The 21,009-nt window shown below is 36.8% G+C and overlaps 4 protein-coding genes across 8 annotated transcripts; 1 reads left to right on the top strand and 3 right to left on the bottom strand.

Moving 5' to 3' along the window:
- Positions 1-190: 190 nt before the first annotated feature.
- Positions 191-6,324, bottom strand: LOC122835030 (sodium/potassium/calcium exchanger 1-like). 2 transcript variants are annotated; one of them, XM_044123729.1, is made up of 10 exons: positions 6,080-6,324; positions 4,575-5,805; positions 3,050-3,109; positions 2,656-2,764; positions 2,073-2,153; positions 1,656-1,744; positions 1,224-1,478; positions 1,042-1,131; positions 752-918; positions 191-657 (listed from the first exon to the last, which is right to left on the bottom strand). In XM_044123729.1, the coding sequence occupies exons 2-10, from the start codon at positions 5,646-5,648 to the stop codon at positions 408-410; spliced, it is 2,175 nt and encodes a 724-aa protein (XP_043979664.1). In that variant the 5' UTR covers positions 5,649-5,805; positions 6,080-6,324; the 3' UTR covers positions 191-407. The 2 variants fall into 2 exon arrangements, with proteins under 2 accessions (XP_043979664.1, XP_043979665.1); XM_044123730.1 differs by lacking the exon at positions 2,073-2,153.
- Positions 6,325-6,807: 483 nt separating this feature from the next.
- Positions 6,808-12,512, bottom strand: LOC122835031 (sodium/potassium/calcium exchanger 1-like). 3 transcript variants are annotated; one of them, XM_044123733.1, is made up of 6 exons: positions 12,387-12,512; positions 10,433-11,464; positions 8,861-9,097; positions 8,684-8,773; positions 8,390-8,547; positions 6,808-8,286 (listed from the first exon to the last, which is right to left on the bottom strand). In XM_044123733.1, the coding sequence occupies exons 2-6, from the start codon at positions 11,333-11,335 to the stop codon at positions 8,043-8,045; spliced, it is 1,632 nt and encodes a 543-aa protein (XP_043979668.1). In that variant the 5' UTR covers positions 11,336-11,464; positions 12,387-12,512; the 3' UTR covers positions 6,808-8,042. The 3 variants fall into 3 exon arrangements, with proteins under 3 accessions (XP_043979668.1, XP_043979666.1, XP_043979667.1); XM_044123731.1 differs by having other exon boundaries at positions 12,177-12,512; XM_044123732.1 differs by having other exon boundaries at positions 12,357-12,506.
- Positions 12,513-12,851: 339 nt separating this feature from the next.
- On the top strand, positions 12,852-18,015 carry ints14 (integrator complex subunit 14). 2 transcript variants are annotated; one of them, XM_044123734.1, is made up of 12 exons: positions 12,852-13,145; positions 13,219-13,464; positions 13,546-13,653; positions 14,300-14,455; positions 14,754-14,872; positions 14,971-15,113; positions 15,203-15,295; positions 15,406-15,550; positions 15,660-15,793; positions 16,052-16,170; positions 16,418-16,483; positions 16,577-18,015. In XM_044123734.1, the coding sequence occupies exons 2-12, from the start codon at positions 13,243-13,245 to the stop codon at positions 16,808-16,810; spliced, it is 1,539 nt and encodes a 512-aa protein (XP_043979669.1). In that variant the 5' UTR covers positions 12,852-13,145; positions 13,219-13,242; the 3' UTR covers positions 16,811-18,015. The 2 variants fall into 2 exon arrangements, with proteins under 2 accessions (XP_043979669.1, XP_043979670.1); XM_044123735.1 differs by lacking the exon at positions 16,577-18,015 and having other exon boundaries at positions 12,854-13,464; positions 16,032-16,170; positions 16,418-16,484.
- Positions 16,972-20,972, bottom strand: hacd3 (3-hydroxyacyl-CoA dehydratase 3). The gene is made up of 11 exons (XM_044123736.1): positions 20,776-20,972; positions 20,027-20,069; positions 19,849-19,922; positions 19,557-19,721; positions 19,315-19,360; positions 19,082-19,192; positions 18,865-18,992; positions 18,662-18,774; positions 17,956-18,062; positions 17,743-17,874; positions 16,972-17,653 (listed from the first exon to the last, which is right to left on the bottom strand). Exons 1-11 carry the CDS (start codon positions 20,851-20,853, stop codon positions 17,577-17,579), a joined length of 1,074 nt encoding a protein of 357 aa, XP_043979671.1. The 5' UTR covers positions 20,854-20,972; the 3' UTR covers positions 16,972-17,576.
- Positions 20,973-21,009: the final 37 nt, after the last annotated feature.

Genomic DNA, 21,009 nt, shown 5'->3' on the forward strand with positions numbered 1-21,009 from the left:
ATACAAATTAATTTTGAGTAAAATAATTTAAAGATCTGACTTAACTCAAAATTTCACCAAAGGAAAGTTCTGTTTGAACCTTGATAACCTTGAGATGAAAACACAGGTTTTGTACTTTTAAATGTACTCCAAGCCCAAGTCACAAACTATGGATATGGAAGAAATTATAAAAACGTCAGTAAACAGATATATTTTACTCTGAACACAGTTGCATAGATACTTTTACAACAAAAAATGGTGCGGTGCTACTATTGGTGTTAAAAGTATATCAAATTTACTTGCAATTACTGTTTCAAATGGTCCAAAACAAAAGGTTTCCATGAGAATTACTTATTCTTTAAAGCGATATTAAGTTCCCCCACCATGGGAACGTGTGTACTGTGGAAGAAAGGCTTGTGTTTGCAGTCTCAGATGGAAACAGGGCAGACAATGATGCGATCCTCCAGCATGACGCTAAGAACCAGGAAGACAAAGTAGAGGAGAAACATAGTGAAGCCCAGCACCTTGTTCATTTTCCATTTACAGGCTGCGATGGAGATGATGACGAAAAGGAGCATGAGGAAGAGCAGCACGATGGCACAGAAAAGGCCGTTGCTGCTGACAGCAATTGGAGCCAAACCGTGGAAGAAAGAGTACAAGAGCCATGGGATGGGCAAGCTGGTAGAAAAAAAATAAAAGATGCAGGATTCACTTGAGGGGCCAATCAGTTGATTATTTTCTAATACTGGCAGATCAAACTGTAAAAGCTCACCCCATTGTGATGTCAAAGATGTTGCTGCCCACAGAACTGGACACCGCCATGTCTCCCAGACCCTTACGAGCCACAATCACACTGGTGATAAGGTCAGGGATGGAGGTGCCTGCCGCCAGGATAGTCAGGCCCATAATTTCCTCTGAGATGCCGATGGTCTCTCCCACCTCATAACAAAAAATCAGAGAACAAAATAACACATGGAGGATTTAATTAGAGATTCAAAATAAATTGGATGTTGATTTCTCTCTTCTTGTATTGATGATAAGCAAAGAACTGCGTAAACTGACCTGATGAGCCCACCATACCATGAGGTAGGAGAAGATAGCAATCCACATAATCGAGCCCAGGAAGGTGAACACAAAAAATTTCCTGGATTTCTGTTGAGTAAAGTCAAAATATAAAGATAGACCTATAGAGGAATTCAGAATATCACAGCGGCACCTTTAAATGTCTCCTAAATGTCTCTAACCTGGTTCCGAACATCAGGAACTGTGAGCCACAGAGGGAAGACTATGGGCAGCAGGAAGAGGTAGGTGACTTGTTTGCGTGGTGTGTCAGGCCACTGTAAAGACAGTGGGTCATCTTCATTTTCCTCCTCTTCATCTTCATCTTCATCCTCATCCTCATCTTCACTGGACTCCTCACTCTCTTCATCGCTGTCATCATCGTCACTGTCGGAATTGTCTGAATCTTCCGATCCACCTTGTTCTGCTGCAACATCGTCCTTCAGAATGGAGAAAAGCGATGGAGTCGAAATATAATACAAGTAAAGAATATTTTTTAGTTAAAATAAAACCCGATATAAGTAGTGAAATCCCTGTACTTTGATTCTTACATAGACAGGTATCAAAGACTGACTTCTGGGCTTTTTGAAAATCAGCAGGTCATGGGTAGGGAGTACCTTCTTTGCTCCTGGCTCATCCTTCTTTTCTGCATCTTTGGCCGGGGCAGCCTCTGGCTCTTTGGTCTCCTCAGTTTTTCCACTTTTGCCTGTGGAGAAAATCATAAAAATTTTAGTCAGAAATGTGTCTGTGGTGGTTTTAGATCAAAGAAGGTACTATGGAGAAAGGTAACAAATTAAAGTAAACAAGTACACTTTTTAAACAAATTTTTTCATCAATGTGAGCTACAAAAGGCATAATTTTACAGTACTTTAGGTAACTTTACTCTGAGAGCCAATGAGGGCTTCTTTTGACAATAAATATTGGGAACATTTAGTAGTTTGGAAATATCTCTACTATACTTCTACACTTCATTACTACAACCTCTGATCTACTATTTTGTTCAAATATCTGTGGTTCCTGGTCCTTCCTGTTACCTTCACTTTTCTCTTGGGACTTGGGCTCTGACTTCCGTCTAACCACACTGTTCAAAGTCTCAACCTTGTCCTTAAACTTTCCTTCAAAACAAACACAAATAATCATTTTGAATGCATTAAGTCATGAAGAGTAAAACATTAAACATGTACTATTTATGAAAACACAGATTCAGTACTGTGTGAGTCCACAAAAGAGCCAAAGCAGGCAGCAACAATGATATAAACACTGCAGCTAAGTTACCTTAATAAACATGTAAAATTGAAAACCAGCAATAGTTTTGTAAAATACAGAATAACCAAAATTTTAAGCATAGAAAGATAAATTATTTCACTACCAGTTTCAGCACTAGAATAATGTTTTTCTTTTTTATGACAACCTAGATCAACAACTGGATCCTTCTGCATACTGAGGGAGTATTTATCTGCTTAGTATCAATCTGGACTTAGAGATGACTGCATACGGGACACCTAGCTAATCCATTTTACACTGGACAGAACATAGAACACAGGAAGTCTGTGTAAAAGTTATTATCATGCAGTTATCCATCACAAAAGCCATCAGAGGCATAAATGTGGTACTTACCATCTCCCAGAGGGTCTAATGTGTGAATCATGAGCTGAAAGATAGTGTTTCTCATGGTGCTGTTGTGTAAAGAAGCAGAACTCCCTCCTCGCTGAAGGGACGGCTTCAACTAGGGAAAAAGATGGCTGAGGTCACGACAGCTTCTCGCAATACAGACATGACATGTCACTGGAAGTCATTTTCAAGTGGAGGTCAGGGTGTTTTTGCTCAACACTTTCATTGTGATGAATCAGTACCTGCAGTGAGGCTTGTTATTGAGCAGGAACACAAACAGAAAAACTCAAAATATGTATAAAAACAGTAACAATCAGCACTGTGGTATCAGGGGGTTAGAAGTTTATCACTTGCTGGAGTTGGTTGATTAATTTTCTTATTTATTTATTTATTTTTTTACCTTTAACCGATTCTTGTCCTCTGGAGCAGGAGGGGCATTATCTTCTCCTTCCCCATTTGTCTGTGTGCAACAATGTGTTTTTCAGTGATAATCATTCAAATGTATTTCATTTTGGTTTAATTTATGTAAGTTTCAACATAATCTTATACATTACATGGTTTTTCATATTGTACACTCTTGAGGTCTTACCATTAATAATGTTCTGCATTATTAACATGTATCTTCATGCCTTGGACTAGCTTAGCATTGTAAATGAACCTGTCCTCACTTCAGAATGTACACTCACTGTACGCTCTAGTGTTATGTAAGACTTCAAATATAATTCAAAAATTGCATCATTATTAAGCCTAGCTAAAGCAGCACATGTAGAAGAAGAAAAGATCTATGTTATAAGTAAGCAAAACAAATTTAAGTTTATTATGACCTCAATCTCTCACACCAAGGACAAGGAAATTAATGTTGATGCTACCATTTGTGCAGCTCTGCAGCACCGAAAAGGATTAGTTTGATATAGCTGATCAGCTTTGGTTTGCACAGGTCAATCTAACTCTAGTTTCATTTAACATTTTCTTCAACCTTAATGAATCAATGAAATGTCACACATGACAACAGATGCTGCTTCCTTGAAATAAATACTACTTTATGGAACAATGCCATAAGAATATAATACAGACATACTGTATGTATCAAAGGCCAAAAGAGCTAGTATTAAAAAATAAAATAATAATTCGTCAAATGTAATTTTATATATGTGATCATTTAAATAAACTGTCACAAGCACATTAAATAAATAAGAATAAAAGTGTTTATATTTATGGGATGTGTCAATGTTTTAAACACACAAAGCATAAAACTTGAATGCTTTAAATATTAAAAAATGGATATCAATATCAATATCAATATCAATCAAATTTTACTAATTTATTTCTAATTTCTTATACAAGAGTCCCTAATGAAATAATTCAAACTGTCACTATTGTTCAGTATGTATGGTCTGACATCTGACTGGTTAACCTGCAGACCAATAACCTTGCTTATATCAGTGTTAGCCATGTCTAACTTTGACAAGTAAAGCGAAAACAAAAAGATAAATTCTAGAGACACTGTAAAACAGCTCTAAAAATAATTAAATGACAAGTAATATATTTACATATGTTTTAATATATGATAAATGAGTTGGTGGAGCTGGACATGAAACATTTTCTAATGGTAATTTCCACATTTAATCAATTTATTTATATATTATTGATTCTTGAAACAGTTCTTTATTAATAATGTATATTTTTATTTTACAAAATTATTTCAACTGTTAAGCATATAAATGTTTATTCATTTAATAAATTGAATACACAGACAAAAAATTTAAAGAGTACACATTTTCACTCCTTATTCTCCTGGAGTATTGTTTTAGTTGACCAGCACCAAATGAGAATAATTTTAACTAAAAAAGCCTTAATGGAGATTTATCAAGCTAAATAGGTAATCCAGTACACTAAGCATAATGTTTTATTACATAACTGCTTACCTTTTCAGGTTCTTCCACAGCAATAACCTTCACAATGCTCTTGTGTTTGTGGAGCTGGGTCTTGAATTCCCGTTCCAGTTGTACATTGAACTTCATAAAGACAACATAGAGACTGTAACAGGCCACCAGCATCATGCTCTCCCACCACATAATGACATTGTCCAAGAAGAAGATGATCAGTAAGATGAGGTCAAGTATGTAGAATGAAACATCTCTGAAAAGTGGCCACCAGGTCAGACGAAGAATCTCCCGAGAAAATAAAGCACACATCCCAATCACGAACAAAATGTTAAAAACTGCTGAGCCGACTATTGTGCCAATGCCCACGTTGCTGTGAGCGATGAAGACTCCTATAAGAGAGGTGAAGAGCTCAGGTGCAGAGCCTCCGGCCGCCATAAAGGTGGCGCCTGCTACATCATCAGAGATGGCCAGTTTGTCTGTGATAACTCCCAGTGCGGGCACGAAGAACTCGTCACAGACAATCGCAAGAGAGACAAACATGTACATCATTCCCAAAATGTGAAGAAGCACCCATCCTCGTCTGCGATCTTCGATAGAAAAAATGTCTTCAGGGTATTCACCTTTGACATGAGGAGCTTCGCCAGGTGGCGCTGGGGAGACAGTTGTAACTGGTGGAGCTGGAACTGGGGTGGGTGTCACCAGAGGAGGCTCTGGGGCCACATAGATGCAATGCACCAAAGTCCGGTTTGTGGTTGGCAACACTGTGGATTCAGTGGAAGAGGCTTCTTTGAAATCACTAGTTAAATCCGTATGTGTGTTTGTATTTAAATCCTTATCGGTATGAGGAATCACATCCGTTGGTGTTGTTTGATCTGTGGGCTCTAATTCGGGTGCAGTAGTGAAACGTTCCTCTAGCTGGCCAGGTTCTGCTGTGGCATCCTCAACGCCCTCTGTTGACCCTTCTCTGAAGTCCTCTCCAATCTGAGCCACTGGCATTGGTGCCTGCAGCCTGGCACTAATGGTGAGCTGGTAGAGGGTACAGAGAAAAACTCCGGAGAGAAGAAACAGAACCCGGCTCAGCTGGAGCCGTTTCCTTCTATGGCAATGCATCATCCTCCAAAGCAGCGCTCCTGGTGGCTAGGTTGAATTAAGTAGCATAAATAAGCTTTGGTAGAGTCCAGCTCTGTCCCCAGCAGACCATGGGGTAGAAGAATACAAAACTTCAGTAGAGTGATTCATGTCACATCATTGAGTTTGTGGAAAATTCAACCTATTGTAGATTGAAGAATACACCAAAATTAGTCACAAGTTCAGCTCAATTTAAACATTCAGAAAAGCACTCTTATGAAACATTGCCAGTCATTTAGACAAAATGACATTTATGTAGACTGGACAAGATTTTTGTCAAGTCTTTGTCCAGTTTTTATGATGGTAAAATACAACTAACCTATAAGGTGGTGCTAACTGAAGAGTAAATTCATGTTAGTTAGAAAAGATCATGAAATAAAAAGGTAAATAAAAACCAAGTAACGACACAGACTTACCTTAAAATTAACGTGCAGTCAATGGCACAAAATCCCAGTGCAGCTTTCCCAGGTTAAATGTACTTGCACGAACAAAAACTATTGCCCAACGACTAAAGGCTTATGTAGGGCACAGAACGAGTCTTCACAATGGATCAACATAATACCTAACACCTGAAGTCTTCTAAGAGGATTAGCTGCATTGTCTCACTCTCACTTTGCAAATGTAACTTCAGCAGTGATCTGTACGATGTAAAGTAAAAGTAAGCAAGGTGTCATAGTGCATAGATGTAGGACTGAAAATGAAGAGATTTGTATTTTGAAACTCTTCCTCTGTCATTTCTGAAATATTTTCACCTGGGTGACTTTTCTTGAGAAGCAAAGTGTTCAGATACAACACTCCAATAGGTTCTTTTGGACGACCTGACATAAGTCAACCTCTGTGCCATGAGTGTATGTCTGAGGACAAACACTCATACACAAGCCTCTTTTACAGGAGGCTTGTGCAGGTTGCTAACTAATTTACAATGACATACTTGACAAAAAGATGAGTGAATTAAAATGTAAGTTTTTGTCACAACTTCTCCAGAAACATCCGTAAAAATCTAAGTTATGTTGCTTAGACTTGTTTGTGTAAGTATTTGTGCTTTGAATCTTGTAAAGAAAAATAAGAAAAATGAAATGCAGATGTACACAAAACTTTAAATCACTAAAGAGGAAACAGGTCACACAAGGCATGTTTATGGATATATGTTTTATGTAATTTAATAAAAAGACAATGAGTATGATAACACACAAGTACAAATTTTTTATGATAACTTTATATATCAAGATATATATTAAAAACACAGAAAGACAGTAATTTCAATGAAGTACATTATTTCTCTTAGCTGAAGTACTTAGCTGATCTGCTCTTTCAAATCTAAAATATTTTTAATCTGACTATATGAACAAAACCACCTGATTTCAGCACATTGTTTTTTATTAAACAAAAAAAAAAAATAGTGAAAAGGTTACACACCAAAAGCTATTTTATATTCTTATTAAGTATTTGCTTCAACATAGATTTCCCTTGCTTTTTAATTTTTAGTCACAGTATAACATTTCAGATCATGATATAAATTAGAAGATCTGACTAAGATAACTAGAGTGCAAGCAAAAAGCAGTTTTCAAATGATTTACTAAGGGTAAAAACTAACAAAGCTCAGCCTATGTAAAACAAGTAATCATTACCTTTTGTTGAGTCATCAATTAGCTGTTATTGATCTTGTTTTTCGGTTGTTTAATCTTAAAATTTCACACAGAGGCACGTAACCTGTAGAATCAACAAAGCACTTTAACAAAAACCTGTCTGACAAGAAAAAGTAAAGTAAGTTCTCCAAAACCAACACATCATGTTTTGATCTAAAGAAAGAAAAGACGTCTTTGGACTGACGAGGCACTGAGGCTGTAAGCATAAGGCACAATGGTACACTAGCGAGTCCACCTGTGAATGGCATGGAATGTTTTGAATGTTTTGGAGTAGTCTAGTAAAAATTTGGACCTAAGTCAGATTGAGATGCAGTAGCATGACCATAACAGGGCTAATAATGATCAATACTTCTGTAATACTGCTGAATTAAAACAACCCTTTAAAGAAGAGTGGACCAAAATTCCTCATCAACAGTGAAAGACTCTCTGCCAGTTCATGCTAACAATTGATGGCAGTTGCCTTCAATTAGAAAAAGTGACAATTACTTTTTCACTAAGGGACAAGTTTGTGGTTAAAACCGCAGCTATATAGACTTGAGTTATTTAACAGCTAAAATATATATTTATATTTATGAAGTGTACTCGGCAGGTATATTGACAATAAACTGATTATCATGCTAACTCTTTTAAACTTCTTTATTTAAACCCTGGTAGATGTCAGGATGGATCAGTTTTATAGAGAAGAATTCAAGAAAATACATAAACATTTTTCTAGTTTTTTTTTCTTCTTTTTTTACAAAGCGCATATAATGATTTGAAACACCATCGATATGCTAATGACCACAAAAATAAGGTAGAGAAGGACGAAGGTGAGGCCAAGCAGTTTCCTCATCCTCCACTTAAAATATATAATGGAGATGACAGCAGCGAGGAGCATGACGAAGAGGAGGATACTGGCACAGAAGAGGCCTTCAGTCGAGATAGCCACAGGGGAGAAACCATGGATGACTGAGTGGAGGAACCATTCCACTGGTAGACTGTTGGATGAAATAACACAGAAATTACAGTGAGACCAACAAATCTTTGAACACCTGTTCTCTCATCTTATCTCAGCAATGACAATTCAATCTATTTACTCACAATAGAGTCATAGTAAAGATGTTACACCCCAAATTACTGGACACAACCATGTCTCCCAGGCCTTTACGAGCCACTATTAGACTAGTTATAAAATCAGAGCTGGACATCAGTGCTCCCACGTATTTCATAGGGCCCATCACACCAAATGTCTCATCAACCTTTAAAATATAAAAATATTGTTTAGTAGGAATAAGTCCAAAATCCAGGATGAAAACACACATACAGCCTAAATAGTTGAATGCGAAATTAGACTCTTATTTAAGAACAACAGAGTTGTTTTTAGAAACACTGCACCCGATGAGCCCACCACCTCTCAAGGTAGGAGAAGATGCCAATCCACACAATGGAAGTTAGGTAGGTCAGCACAAAGAATTTTCTGGCTTTCTGTGAATCAAACAACAAAGTAAAATCATAGATCAAGTATTAAGAGACAATTACTCTAAAAGATCCAAAACATTAATCTGTCATTACCTGACTAGAAACATTGGGAAGTGTAAGCCACAGAGGAAAGATGATTGGCAACAGGATGATGTAGGTGACTTGTTCCTGCCATTTGTCAGGCCATCGTAAAGACAGAGATTTAGCTCCTTGTAATAATTTGCTCTCAACAAACTTCTTTTTATTGCATCCACCATTGTTTTCATTGCCACATTCTTCATCACAGTCTCCAAGGCCTTGTGCATCATTCTCACCTTCAGGTATACACACCTGGGGGGGATTGTTTTAAATGTAACAAACAGATAAAAGGAGGACTTTAAACATCAAATAAAGCAAAAGGATCAAAAAGTAACTTCCACAAGAAATTGTAGTCAGATAAAAGAGAGCCACAATGTATTTAAGGATGTTTGCATCAGGATATTTGTCCCTGAAGGCAATCCAAATAATTTATTAATAGGCATTTGTCGATGCCACGCCGTAGTGAGATGCGTCATGAAAGTAGAGGCTTTATACTATATGTTTCATCAATATTACACCTTCAAAATTAGCTTTGTGATTATGTCCCACTTAACTCACACACCAATGACTTGCCTGATGTACAATCTCTCCTATGTTTTTCACAAAAGTGGCATGCATTTGTCTCAACAATTCACTCTAAAATGGCTTTAAAAAGGTTACAACAATCTACAAAAATGACATATAAGGCCTTAGGAATTTGTAATAAGCACCACAATACAAGAATGGAACTGCTGTTCTGTTCTGTTCAATATATGTTAATATTTATCTGTCACTATACAATAAACCTAATCGTGAGAGATTATAAAACATTTGCATTTCAAATAGCATGATAAAAACATGACTTTTCTTTCAATAATACACAATTATACACTATTGTATAATACACAATTATTATATAAACTTAATTATAAAGTCAAAATATTGACTTTTGCAGTCAATGACTTTTGCAGTCAATATTAGAATTTTATTCTTACTGTACAGTTTATGACTCTTAATTTAGTTGTGTACATATACATGTATACTTTTATCTCTCTAACATGCCTCGGTTACTTGTCACTTTGCAGCTGTTGTTGCACCTGAATTTCCCACTGGGGGACAATAAAAGGAGATGTCTATTCTGTTCTATTCTAATCAATGTCTGAAATGTTTTCAAATCTATATAGAAAATCTGATTTCTTTGTACTGTCAGTTATTAAATATATACAAACTGACTACAACTTGTCTTTCAAAAGTGAATTATAAATATTTATACATAAACTCATCTTAAACTTATCTTAATTATGTGTAATGTAGTCCTCCTTTCAGCAAACAAATTTTGGGTTAACACAAATTAATTTTTTTCTTCAGAGATCATTAACCTTTAGTTCCACAGGGAAAAAAATTATCTTTTTTAAATACTTTGCAAGGATTCAGATTCAGCATTGGGGCAGTAAACTTAAAGTTGAGGTTTACATAAAATTCTGCAGTCAAACTTCAACTCAAAAACCTAAAAAATGTGCACAGCAAAACAAAATTCTAAAAACACATTTTACTGTAATTCTGCAGCAAAATATTAAAATATAGTTATATATACAATAACTGCTTTACCTCTACCGGGATCACCTTTTCACATTTCTTCACAAATGAAGCTTTCATCACTCCTTTGATTTTCTGGAGTTGGGTCTTCATTATTTGTTCCACATTCTCATCATATATCAATAAGGGGATGTAGAGTACAAAAATGGTTACCAGAATCACATTTTCACACCATGCAACAACACTATCCAACAAGAAAATGATCAGTAGGATGAAGCCAAGCATGTAGAATGATAAGTCTCTGAAAAATGGCCAGCAGCGTAGAGGGAGAACCTTTGCAGAAAACATAGCACATGTTCCAATCACAAACAACATTCTGAAAGCTGTAGAGCCAATCACTGGGTTAATGTTCGTAGTTAAATTGTCGTGATAGAAGAGGACTTGGATTAGCTTGGTAATGAACCATGGGACAGTTGTTCCTGCAGCCATGAAGGAGGCTCCAACAACATCATCTGAGATGGCCAGCTTTTCCATGATGACCCCCAGAGAAGGAACAAAGAACTGATCACACACAATTAAAAGTGCCACAAAAGCATAGATCATCCCAAAAACATGCAGGGCCACCCATCCATGTCTTCGATCCTCAATAGAAAAAAGATCACTAGGGTATATCATTTTTATCTGTTGAACACAGGAGACTGGATCAGATATGGATGAATTCGGTGAAGGATGGCGATCATCTATTGCATCCAAAAATGAAGATTTATGTTCAGGTCCTTCTTTATATGGGGTTGAATATGTAGAATGTTGAACAGGAAATTCCTCCGTTGAGTGATTTGCAATCTTTTCAAAATCGTCTACAATGTCAGGTAAAGTAAAAGTGAGTTCAGCACCAACGATCAAATTGTGAAGGGTACCAAGGAAGAGAACAGCAAAAACAATCAGCTGCTGAGACCTACATCTTGTAGACTCCATCTTGTCCTAATAGCAGATTCCCTTGCTTAGCTTAAGAAAAAACAAAAGTCCTTAATAAAACCCTGGAGTTAAAAGATCCACAGCTCCTGTTGTCTGATTTGGGTATGGGTCTTTATGCTTTAGGCAAATCTGTTTGTAAAGAAGGAAAAGTCTCAATTCAATTAAGAGTTTCGTAGCAAGTCAACATGAAACTTAGTTTTTCTGCAACAATTAAACTCAATAAAACAGTTTAAGTCCCTTAAGCTTTTTCCTTTTAAAGAAAAATAGAGTACTCTGAAAAGTGTGCCATTTATGTGCATTCATTGAAATCATAATGGTGGTTAAAGTCATTCCAGCTTCCGTATGCATGAAATAACATATTATACTCCTAAACAAGTTACAGAGCAACGGTTCCCAATGAACAGTTAACAGCAGATGACAGAAATTAAGCGCAGCTTAAATGCACAGCATTAATTACGTTAACAGTTAAGAACATAGACAAAACATGGTAAAATTACACATAAAACTAAAAACCTGTGTATCAAATGTATCTAAAATATGTTAAAATAATCAATGTAAAGAAAACAGAGCTGATCCTAATTCATGCTACAGGTAGGCAACAGAAAAAGAGGACGAGCTGTTCTGGTGCTATGGTGACAAGAGCTGTCAGGAGCAGCATAAAATATCAGGTGAAAATATCTATTTGGCTAAATAAAAAGAGTTTGAAGAATAAGCAAACCAATTTGGACCTACTCCATATCTATAGAAATGTTACATATAAATATATAGGGATAATAATAATAATAATAATTAATGAGACTTAAAATCCCAATATTCGTAAAAAAAATGTGCACAGACTTACGTTTTTCCTCTATTCTTCAGATTACAAAATCAAGGACGACATTCAAACAAGTTTTAGATTATACAAAAAGAAAAAATACTTTAGGAAATTTCGCAGTTAAAATTGTCTTTTACTCAATCGGCGCCATCTGCAGTACAAACAATGAGACGTTTTTGAACAGTTCTAAATGTGGGTTCTTACCAACTTCACCAAAAAGTCACTGTCTATTACCGTGTTGCCGAGTGGGTGCTGGTAGTTACGTTCCTTCGTACTTTTGCTAAATGTGTCTTTACCGAGTCACATTAAAAGAGAATGTTTTCCGGGGTATACTCTGGCGTGACGTTTTCTTGTATTTCGTAAGAGTGGTTCCAAAAGGGACAAACTTGGATTAGAACCAAATACAATACAAGCAAGTTTTAATAAGAAATAAAGATAGCAAATATTACACAAATATAACATATAAAATTAAAGGTCACATGTCAGCATTTTTGTGATAATTTATCTCCATGGTGCATCAAACACACCTAAGTGACAAAAATAGATATAAAATATTGGTTAGAAAAGACAAAATTTGATTTTTTTCCCCCCATTTTATATTTCATATGTCTGTAGATATTATTAGTTCGGCTCTAAAAAGGTGTTTCCTATTCAGTCGTTGTCATTTCACACATTTTGGATTACATAGGAACTATACATTTACAAGTTGTTTGACGGACGGAATTGTTGGTGCACTTATAATGCAACACTAGCTAAACAACAAAAACGACTAGAGAGTTTTAGTTGTTTTTATTTTTCATATGATTTTTCCGCCGCTTTTTTACTCATGGATATTTATCCTTTTATATTTGATGAATAATATCGGGAAAGTTTCTATCTTTTAGCTGCTACATTGCAGAAGGCTAACAAACTAGCTTTCGTTAGCCTTTACTAACCTGTATAATTAAGTTTCAAACGCCATTATTGACGGGGTTTTTTTCTAATCAAAGCTTGGTAATTCTCAGTGAGATTTGCTACCGTAAATCGGACGGTTGGAAGCAGTTTTAAATCTACTGTTTTATTGTAGATATCGGATCGGCGGTGAACAGCAATGCCTACAGTGGTTTTAATGGACGCGTCACTGTCCATGACACGACCAGTGTCACTGGATGGCATCGAAGAGTTCCAGAGGAAGAACCTGGCTGTCCACGGACTCAACATGCTGTTTGAACACATGGCTTCCAACTATCGCTTGGAGTTCACCGCACTGATGGCCTTCTCCTCCCTCTGGGAGCTGCTGGTGCCTTTCACTAGGGATTACAATGCGTTACAGGTAACAACAGTTTCTGCCTGTAAAGTCAAAACACAATATATCTTCAGTATTAAAATAGTTTGTTTATGTTTTTGTTTGCAGGAGGCACTTAGTAACTTGGAAGACTATGACAAAACATGTCTTGAGCTGGCTCTGCAAGGAGTTAGTAGCGTTGTTCAGCAGGAGTGGGGCAATGGCTGTCCCTGTCAGGTATTCAGCAATTCTCTTAGTTTATTAGGTTAATTCATAAAAGTAGTTGTGTTCAGTCGGGAGGTTTTCTATGTCATTCATTTGTACATATTCGGTTCAACGTAAAATTTTGTTCAGTAAATTTGATCTGTCCAATAGAAAACATTTTCAGATTTTTTTAAATTGAAAAATGATTTTATTGGGGAAAATAATGTACCCATGTGATTGAACAAAGACTTCATTAGTTTTATTTAGTTGATTCCTACCTGTGAAACTTTGATTCCAAGTTGCATCGTTGCAGTTGTATGTCCGCACATCGAAGAGCCACTAAAACAAACAAACAAACAAAAAAAGAAACCGAAACAGCCCTTAAAGCTTAATTTGTCATAATTAAAGTGACTGCTATTTCTTCCCCTTTCAAATATCTTAGATCCATCTAGGGTACCTTTTCATGAAATTGCATTTTAAGTTTTTCGAACTAATCTTACTTCCAGTAACTATCACACTTGCACACTATGTAATCACATTATGTTCAGTATAATCATTTTTCTGATTGTGAGTGTGAAGCAGCCGTTTTATTTTTACTCTGTCACTTTGTTTTCCTGCTTTCAATAATACCTCATCCTTTGTTGCTCATTGTTATGCATTTCCCTCTTTTGTCCTGTAGGTGGTGTTGGTTACAGACGGATCTCTTGGGATTGGAAAGGGTTCCCTCCGCCACTCTCTTCAAACCCTGAAACATCGTGGTGATGACAAAAAGTTTCCACTCCCTTACCCCTTCCCCACCAAAATGTTCATCCTGTGTATAGCCAATGCAGAGGAGGTACAACAGTCCACATTTCTGTTGGCATTCTACCTTGATTTCAAATCAGTTACTCAGTCTAGTTCTGTGGAGATACGTGGCCAAATGTAATAGAGCTGCAAGAATCATGTTGTAATTTAAGTCTAATTTCCCATATTCTATTACTAATTTTTCCCCTTACAAATAATTTGATTTATTTTAGAATTCTATACATAATTGTAACAACCTGTTTGTTATGCAACTCAAGGTCATCTTGTGTTATATTTCCGTATTCTATTTGATAGTTCCAATAATGAGCACTTGTTTTGTGCTACTTAAGTTGCAAATGACTGACGCCATGGAAAACCTGGAGGAGCTCCTTCGTCTCAGTGGAGGGGATGGACAGATCTTCACTGTAGATGGTCCACTTTGCATGAAGAGTGTACAAGCAATGTTTGGGTAAGGTAGAGTTGATTATCAGAGTTGTTCATTCATTCAGTTGTTTATTCCTATGCTGAATGACGCACATTGTTTTACCGTCATTTCCATTTCTCCAGGATGCTGATTGACCGGGCGTACTCCCCCTTCCACGCGGTTCTGCACTGCGGTAATCTGTCTTCAGACGTTCAGGTGTTCCCCCGTCCCGAGTCAGTGGTGGTGGACGAGGAGGTGGAGCCTATTCCGAGAGCTGTCAGCACAGGTACTTGTCAGGGGTTGAAAATAATTTCAACTTTTTTTCATCATGAAATAAATCTTCACATGGGTTATATATTTTTGTTTTTGTTTCAGATTTGGAAATTGTGGGCTTCATTGAAATTGCTGACATCTCCAGCCCTCCTGTAATATCCAGACACTTGGTTCTTCCCATTGCTGTTAACAAAGGTTTGTTTTTGTTTTTTTGAGAATGATTTGTGGAGCAGCATAGCGTCAACTATAAAAAGTTGAATTCTTGATTTGTATGTGTTGTAACAAATATTTGCACCTAATTTCAGAAGTGGATGAAGTTGGCACAGGAACCACTGATGAACTTGAAGAGGAACCTTCAGCGAGTCAAATGGCTGGGAAAAGCCCAAATTTTTGTGTTCTTTTACATGGAAGTCTAAAGGTTGAGGGGATGGTGGCTCTGGTCCAACTAGGGTGAGCTTTCACAGAGCTGATATACATGGCATGTCCTTCATTCATCTGGACAGCAAGTTAGTTTTGTGAATGCTCTCTAAATTCAGTAACTGTCCTGCTTTGATCCCAGGCCAGAATGGTTTGGCATGTTATACTCCCAAGCAGACAGCAAGAAGAAGTCAAACCTGATGATGTCTTTGTTTGAGCCTGGTTCTGATCCTCTACCTTGGCTAGGCAAGATTTCACATCTGGGACCAGTTTCAGGTAACATCTTACTTCAAAGACATCAGTTTGCTGCATAATATTTAGGGTTCTTGGGACCTAGAGATGTTTTTGAATTCTTGTACAAATTTGAATAAGCATACAACTCCCCAATGCTAGTATGGGTCACTGTTGTTGTGCAGATCAAAGGTCTTCTATTTGTCTACATCAGTTAATGATTACTCGGTGTTCTATTTCGATCATAATGACACGGATTAACCGACTTTTCTCTGATGCACAGCCATCTTTCTTGTCTTACAGAGGCTGCTGAAAATCCGTACGGAGAGGATGACAGTAAAAGTCCGTTCCCTGTGCAGCCACAGGTCAAGCGAAGCTATGCTCAGAATGTCACTGTGTGGATAAAAGCCAGCGGATTGCAGGTACAGTAAAAACACGGCTAAAACAATCTGTTGAATCTGACAAATAGTGCATTATGGATTATAACCCAAAAGTCCAACAAAGTGGAAGAACCTAAACTAAAACTACAGAAGTTCATTGTTAAAAATGATCCACATGGGTAGGGAGGTGTAAAGTTCAAGATTTATTTAAGGATTTTTAAAAACTCATGTTTCGTATATGTTAACTAGTTGTCAATTTTTTAACAAGTTTTTCTTTGTCATCGTATAGACTGATGTTCAGAAGATCTTGAGGAACGCAAGGAAATTACCTGATAAAACTCAGACCTTCTATAAGGTAGGTTTAGCACGATTTAGAAAAAAAGATGTAGAATCTTTTTTTTTTCCAAAAGCAAGTAAAACATCCGATTTCTGTTTTTAATTCCATCAGGAGCTAAATCGTCTGCGGAAAGCTGCTTTGGCTTTTGGTTTTTGGGAGCTCCTGAAGGGCGTGGCCGAACTGCTGGAGAGGGAGTGCACCATGCTGCCCGACTCGGCCCATCCAGATGCTGCTTTCCAGCTCTCTCATGCCGCACACCAACTCAAACTAGCCAGTTCTGGTGACTCCCAGTATGCAGCTTTTGATCACAACATTGTCCCCATGCACACAGACTTCTCAAGCTGAGTCACAATGTGTAAGCTGATACTGAACCAGAGTGAACTGAAACCATACAAACAGGGCTTGTACAAAATGTCTGTTGGGAAACTGAAAGTGTTGCACATATTTTGTTTTTTACATGTTTCTTTATAGAATATATTTCCCAAATTGACCACTAATTAAATTACTCATCTTTCTAAAATGTTTATTCAGTGTCATAAGTTATCAAAATGACAGTTCAGGGACATTTAGAATAATAAATGGAAAGAATAATAAAAATATTTATAGTGGATCATTCAATTGAACTGAAAGGTCAAAATGAATTGTTTTAAAAGTCACTACTTTTTCACAGATTTTTGAGAAAGAAAATAAAATAAACAAAAGCATTTAGAAGATACCATTCCTTTTTCATTTAAAAAGCAATGATTGTATATGAAGTGAAGACAGTGAGCTCATATTTTCAGAACGTGATGTTGAGAAATAAGGTAATAGAGCAATCATAAACATCAGGGAGAAAAAAACCCACAATCAACATGATCTTGGTGGTTTGACAGCAGTTCAACAATCTAGAACGTTGGTTTATGAGAACTTAATTACTGGTGAATATTACTGCAATTTCATTATTGTTCAATATGTAGAATGGTAAAAACTAGAGCAAGTCTTTTAAGAGAGCAAAAGGGGTGAAAGAAAAAAATTTACTTTAAAAAAAAAATGTTCTGAACTAAAGCAGGGTCAGCTTTGAAAATGTGTGCAGGCAGTAGAGGCTTTGGAGGATTACTGGTAGTGCTGAGAATTAATGTGTCTTCCTCTTTTTGGTTCGGAAGCGCCTTTTCCTCTGCTTGTAAAGGTGTCGAAAGTTGATAAAAAGCCCTGTGGAGCAGAAAAAAAAAACAGTCAGAACTACAAGAAACACATTTCATACAGAACAGACTGCTTTTCTTCCTGTTTGTTGACTTTACCCAGAAACATGAGAATCAGATAGACATGCAAGACGTAAGAGAAGTTGATGGACGTTCCGATGGCTTTTGGCAGAGGAATGCTGTAGAGCTTGGTTTGGTCAAAGATTGGGATGGACTGTACCACTGCAACAGCTATATGAGATAAAAATGTCAGATACATATCAATTATGTTGATGTAAAACAAATAGTTTACTCACACATGAACTAACTCACCTTCAGCTAAAACACCTAATGGATACAACGGTATCCAGACACTGTAGCGCAACCAAGTGAGAGTTTTCCACTCTGTGTTAAAACAGCCAAGCATGTAAAATGGATACCTGAAAGTAGAATGTAATGTTTGCTTTACATAGAAAAAACTGCTCGTAGGCTAACATTTGCATTTATTACAATACATCTTTATAACTGCAGCTTAAATAGCCTGCGGACGATGATTAGGAAAAATGAAAATATTCTGCATGCTTAGTAACAAAATCAAAATATTACCTTTGCATCGGTATATTTGGTTCAATGTGGCATTGATAAGTATTAGTGCAGGTGTATCTTAATAAATTAGAATATAATCAAATTACATTCTGTTAAATATGTCTGCACTATGTGGCCAAAAGTATTTACTTGTCAGCTTCACAAACAAATGAATGTGAGTGACAGCCCATTCTTAATCCCTATAGTTTAACTTCCCAACAATAGCAGTTGCAGATATTCTTGGAAGGCTTTTGACAAAATAAGTGTTTATGGCAATTCTTGACTGATGTTGGACATAAATGTTCATGAGCTGCAAGCCCTAATTATAAAAATTTTAAAATTCTTAAAATATCTGTGTATAAATAAGAACAAATATGTGAGTTTTAATTTTTACAGTAAAAATAAATAAACTTTTTAATGCATTTTCAACTTAATGAGACACACCTCTACTTACCTAAAAATCTCAATGGCGCTCCACAGATAGAAAACAAAGAACACAACAGGTCGGTGGTGCATTTCTTCCAGACTACCAAAAATGATGAAGAGGACAAAATTCCTACCAACTACCTACCAAACACAAAAACAAAATGGTTCTTACACATTTCTAGTCCATTTGTAATAACTGGTTTATAAAACTCACAAAGGATTGTGCTGTACCTGTATGAGAGTGGGGACAACGCCAGTTCGAACCACACCGAAAGCAGCATTTAACACCTCAACTAATGCCAAGGTCTGGCAGAAGAACATCGCATCCGATATGGTGTGAAACGTGTCATAGAGTGAATCTGAAATTAGTTACAGAGGTTAAAGTTACTGATTAAAAATGGCAAAAGAACACGCAGAATGAAAACTACGCTCCACTACTATTTCTGACCTTGCCCAAAGATGAAGAGGCGTACAGTCATGTTCACAAAGATCCACGAAAATCCAAGAAACTGGACCAGGTTGTAAACAAGCAAAAAGCTTGTTTTCAGGCTAATAAACCCTGAAACATTAAATTATTAGACATTTTACCCATGTCACCAAAAAGTAGGAAAAGGTAAAATTTCAAGAAACAAGCTGAAAATCTCCAGATACAATAGTCATTGAACCAGAATTCATAATTACCTTCTTCTGTATGCCTCACAGTCTTCTGTCTGTTCTTTTTCTCCTCCTTAGCAAAATAGGAGAAATGAGAAGAATTATTGAAAAGGAATACATTTTTGAAAAAGAAATTCCAACACACAATGTTAGCAAAAGAAACATTTTGTCATGTTGAAAACACCTATAGAAATTAACATAGATTGTGCAAACAAAAACAGACTGGGTGATAGTAAAAAAATAAATAAATAAATAAAATTTTATCTCACCTTTTCCTGGAGCTCCATCTCAGCGTCTGACTCGTCCAGCCAGCGGTCAAAGTCTGGCGCCAGGAAAACCGGTTTACGCTCCAGCACAGTCAGCCTTTCCCACCAGCCTCGGTGCTGTTTCCGCACTGTGATGTTTACCTGCCGCTGTGTGGACTTGTGTCTCACCTGGAACCACAAATTACTGACAAATTATGTCACGTCAAGAAAAAAAAGAAAAGAGGAGAAAAAGCGAAATAGAAAAACTGAAACCTCTTAGTACAAAAGGAAAGAGAGTTTGAAAAAAATTGCATACCTCTGATTTTACTGGTAAAAGAAACTCTAAGCTGAATTCATAATTGTGCTGTCCTTTAGCACCACACCCCAGAGCTGCAGAAAGCATCCCAAAGAAAGTTACAAATTGGGTGCTTTTATAAAAAATACTTTTACTGGAAAATGTAAATATATTAAGGGTATAAAGAAACAATTCTCACCTTGAAATTTAAGGACATTCTCATGCACTTGGACATCAATATTCTGCAGAAAAAGACACAGTGAGTACTTCCTCTTACTGATTAAGATTGTAAGAAGCATCCTCTTCCTGTTTGTAAAGTAATGTTAAGTTAAAAAATAAAAATGATAAAAAAAGTTTAAAGTTTGACCTCAACGCAAAATGAACCTACCTTTTAAAGTCCAAAAACAATACTGAGATTTAATTATGTTGTTATTCATAATGTTAGCAACTACTGAAGGACCACGGTTGTTTAACACCTTATTCTCCGCCCCGGATCCGCTCTATTTCAAGTCTATATCATTCATAAATGGCGCTAAAAGACAAAGTCATTAGACATTATTTTAGTAAATCCTAAAGGGAAAATGTACCGGAGACTATGGTAAACTGCTGCGAAGTTTAGGATGGTCATTGTGGATAACAACCTGATAAAGAAAAATCCTCCCCCGCGTTTCATGATGGCCAGAGGCTTTTTTCAGGGTTTATTACTCCGAGAACCACCCACACATTTTCTTAAAGCCCTGGCAGTCATCTAATTTTACACAGTTATTAACGTGTTTTGTGGGGAAGTAACAGAGAGTCTTGTATGTCCTATCACACAAGCTAATCTGTATTTATATACCAGCATGCAAACCAACAGCCACCATCATTTGCATTCACCCCTTAAATTCGAAGGCATTAAATAAAACTCAAAGAGCGCTGCCAACAGGACAGCAGGTGGGTTGAACTCACCTGGGCGTCTGTCAGCTCTACACGCAGGTAAATTTCCTCGTGACGTTGAGCCCAGTAAACAAGAGGTGTCAGCGTCATGTCAAAGTTCAGAAAATGCTTGTTTTAAACTGAATAACACTGGAGGAAATGAATGAAGTCCCCTTACTGCATGCTAGCTTCCTGTGAGGTCTTCGCCAGAATATTCTGCTAATGCGCGCTCACGATTTGTCGCGTCAAAGACGTACTCGTGCACGT

This window comes from Gambusia affinis, linkage group LG08 (genome assembly GCF_019740435.1).
Source record: "Gambusia affinis linkage group LG08, SWU_Gaff_1.0, whole genome shotgun sequence".
NCBI lineage: Eukaryota > Metazoa > Chordata > Actinopteri > Cyprinodontiformes > Poeciliidae > Gambusia > Gambusia affinis.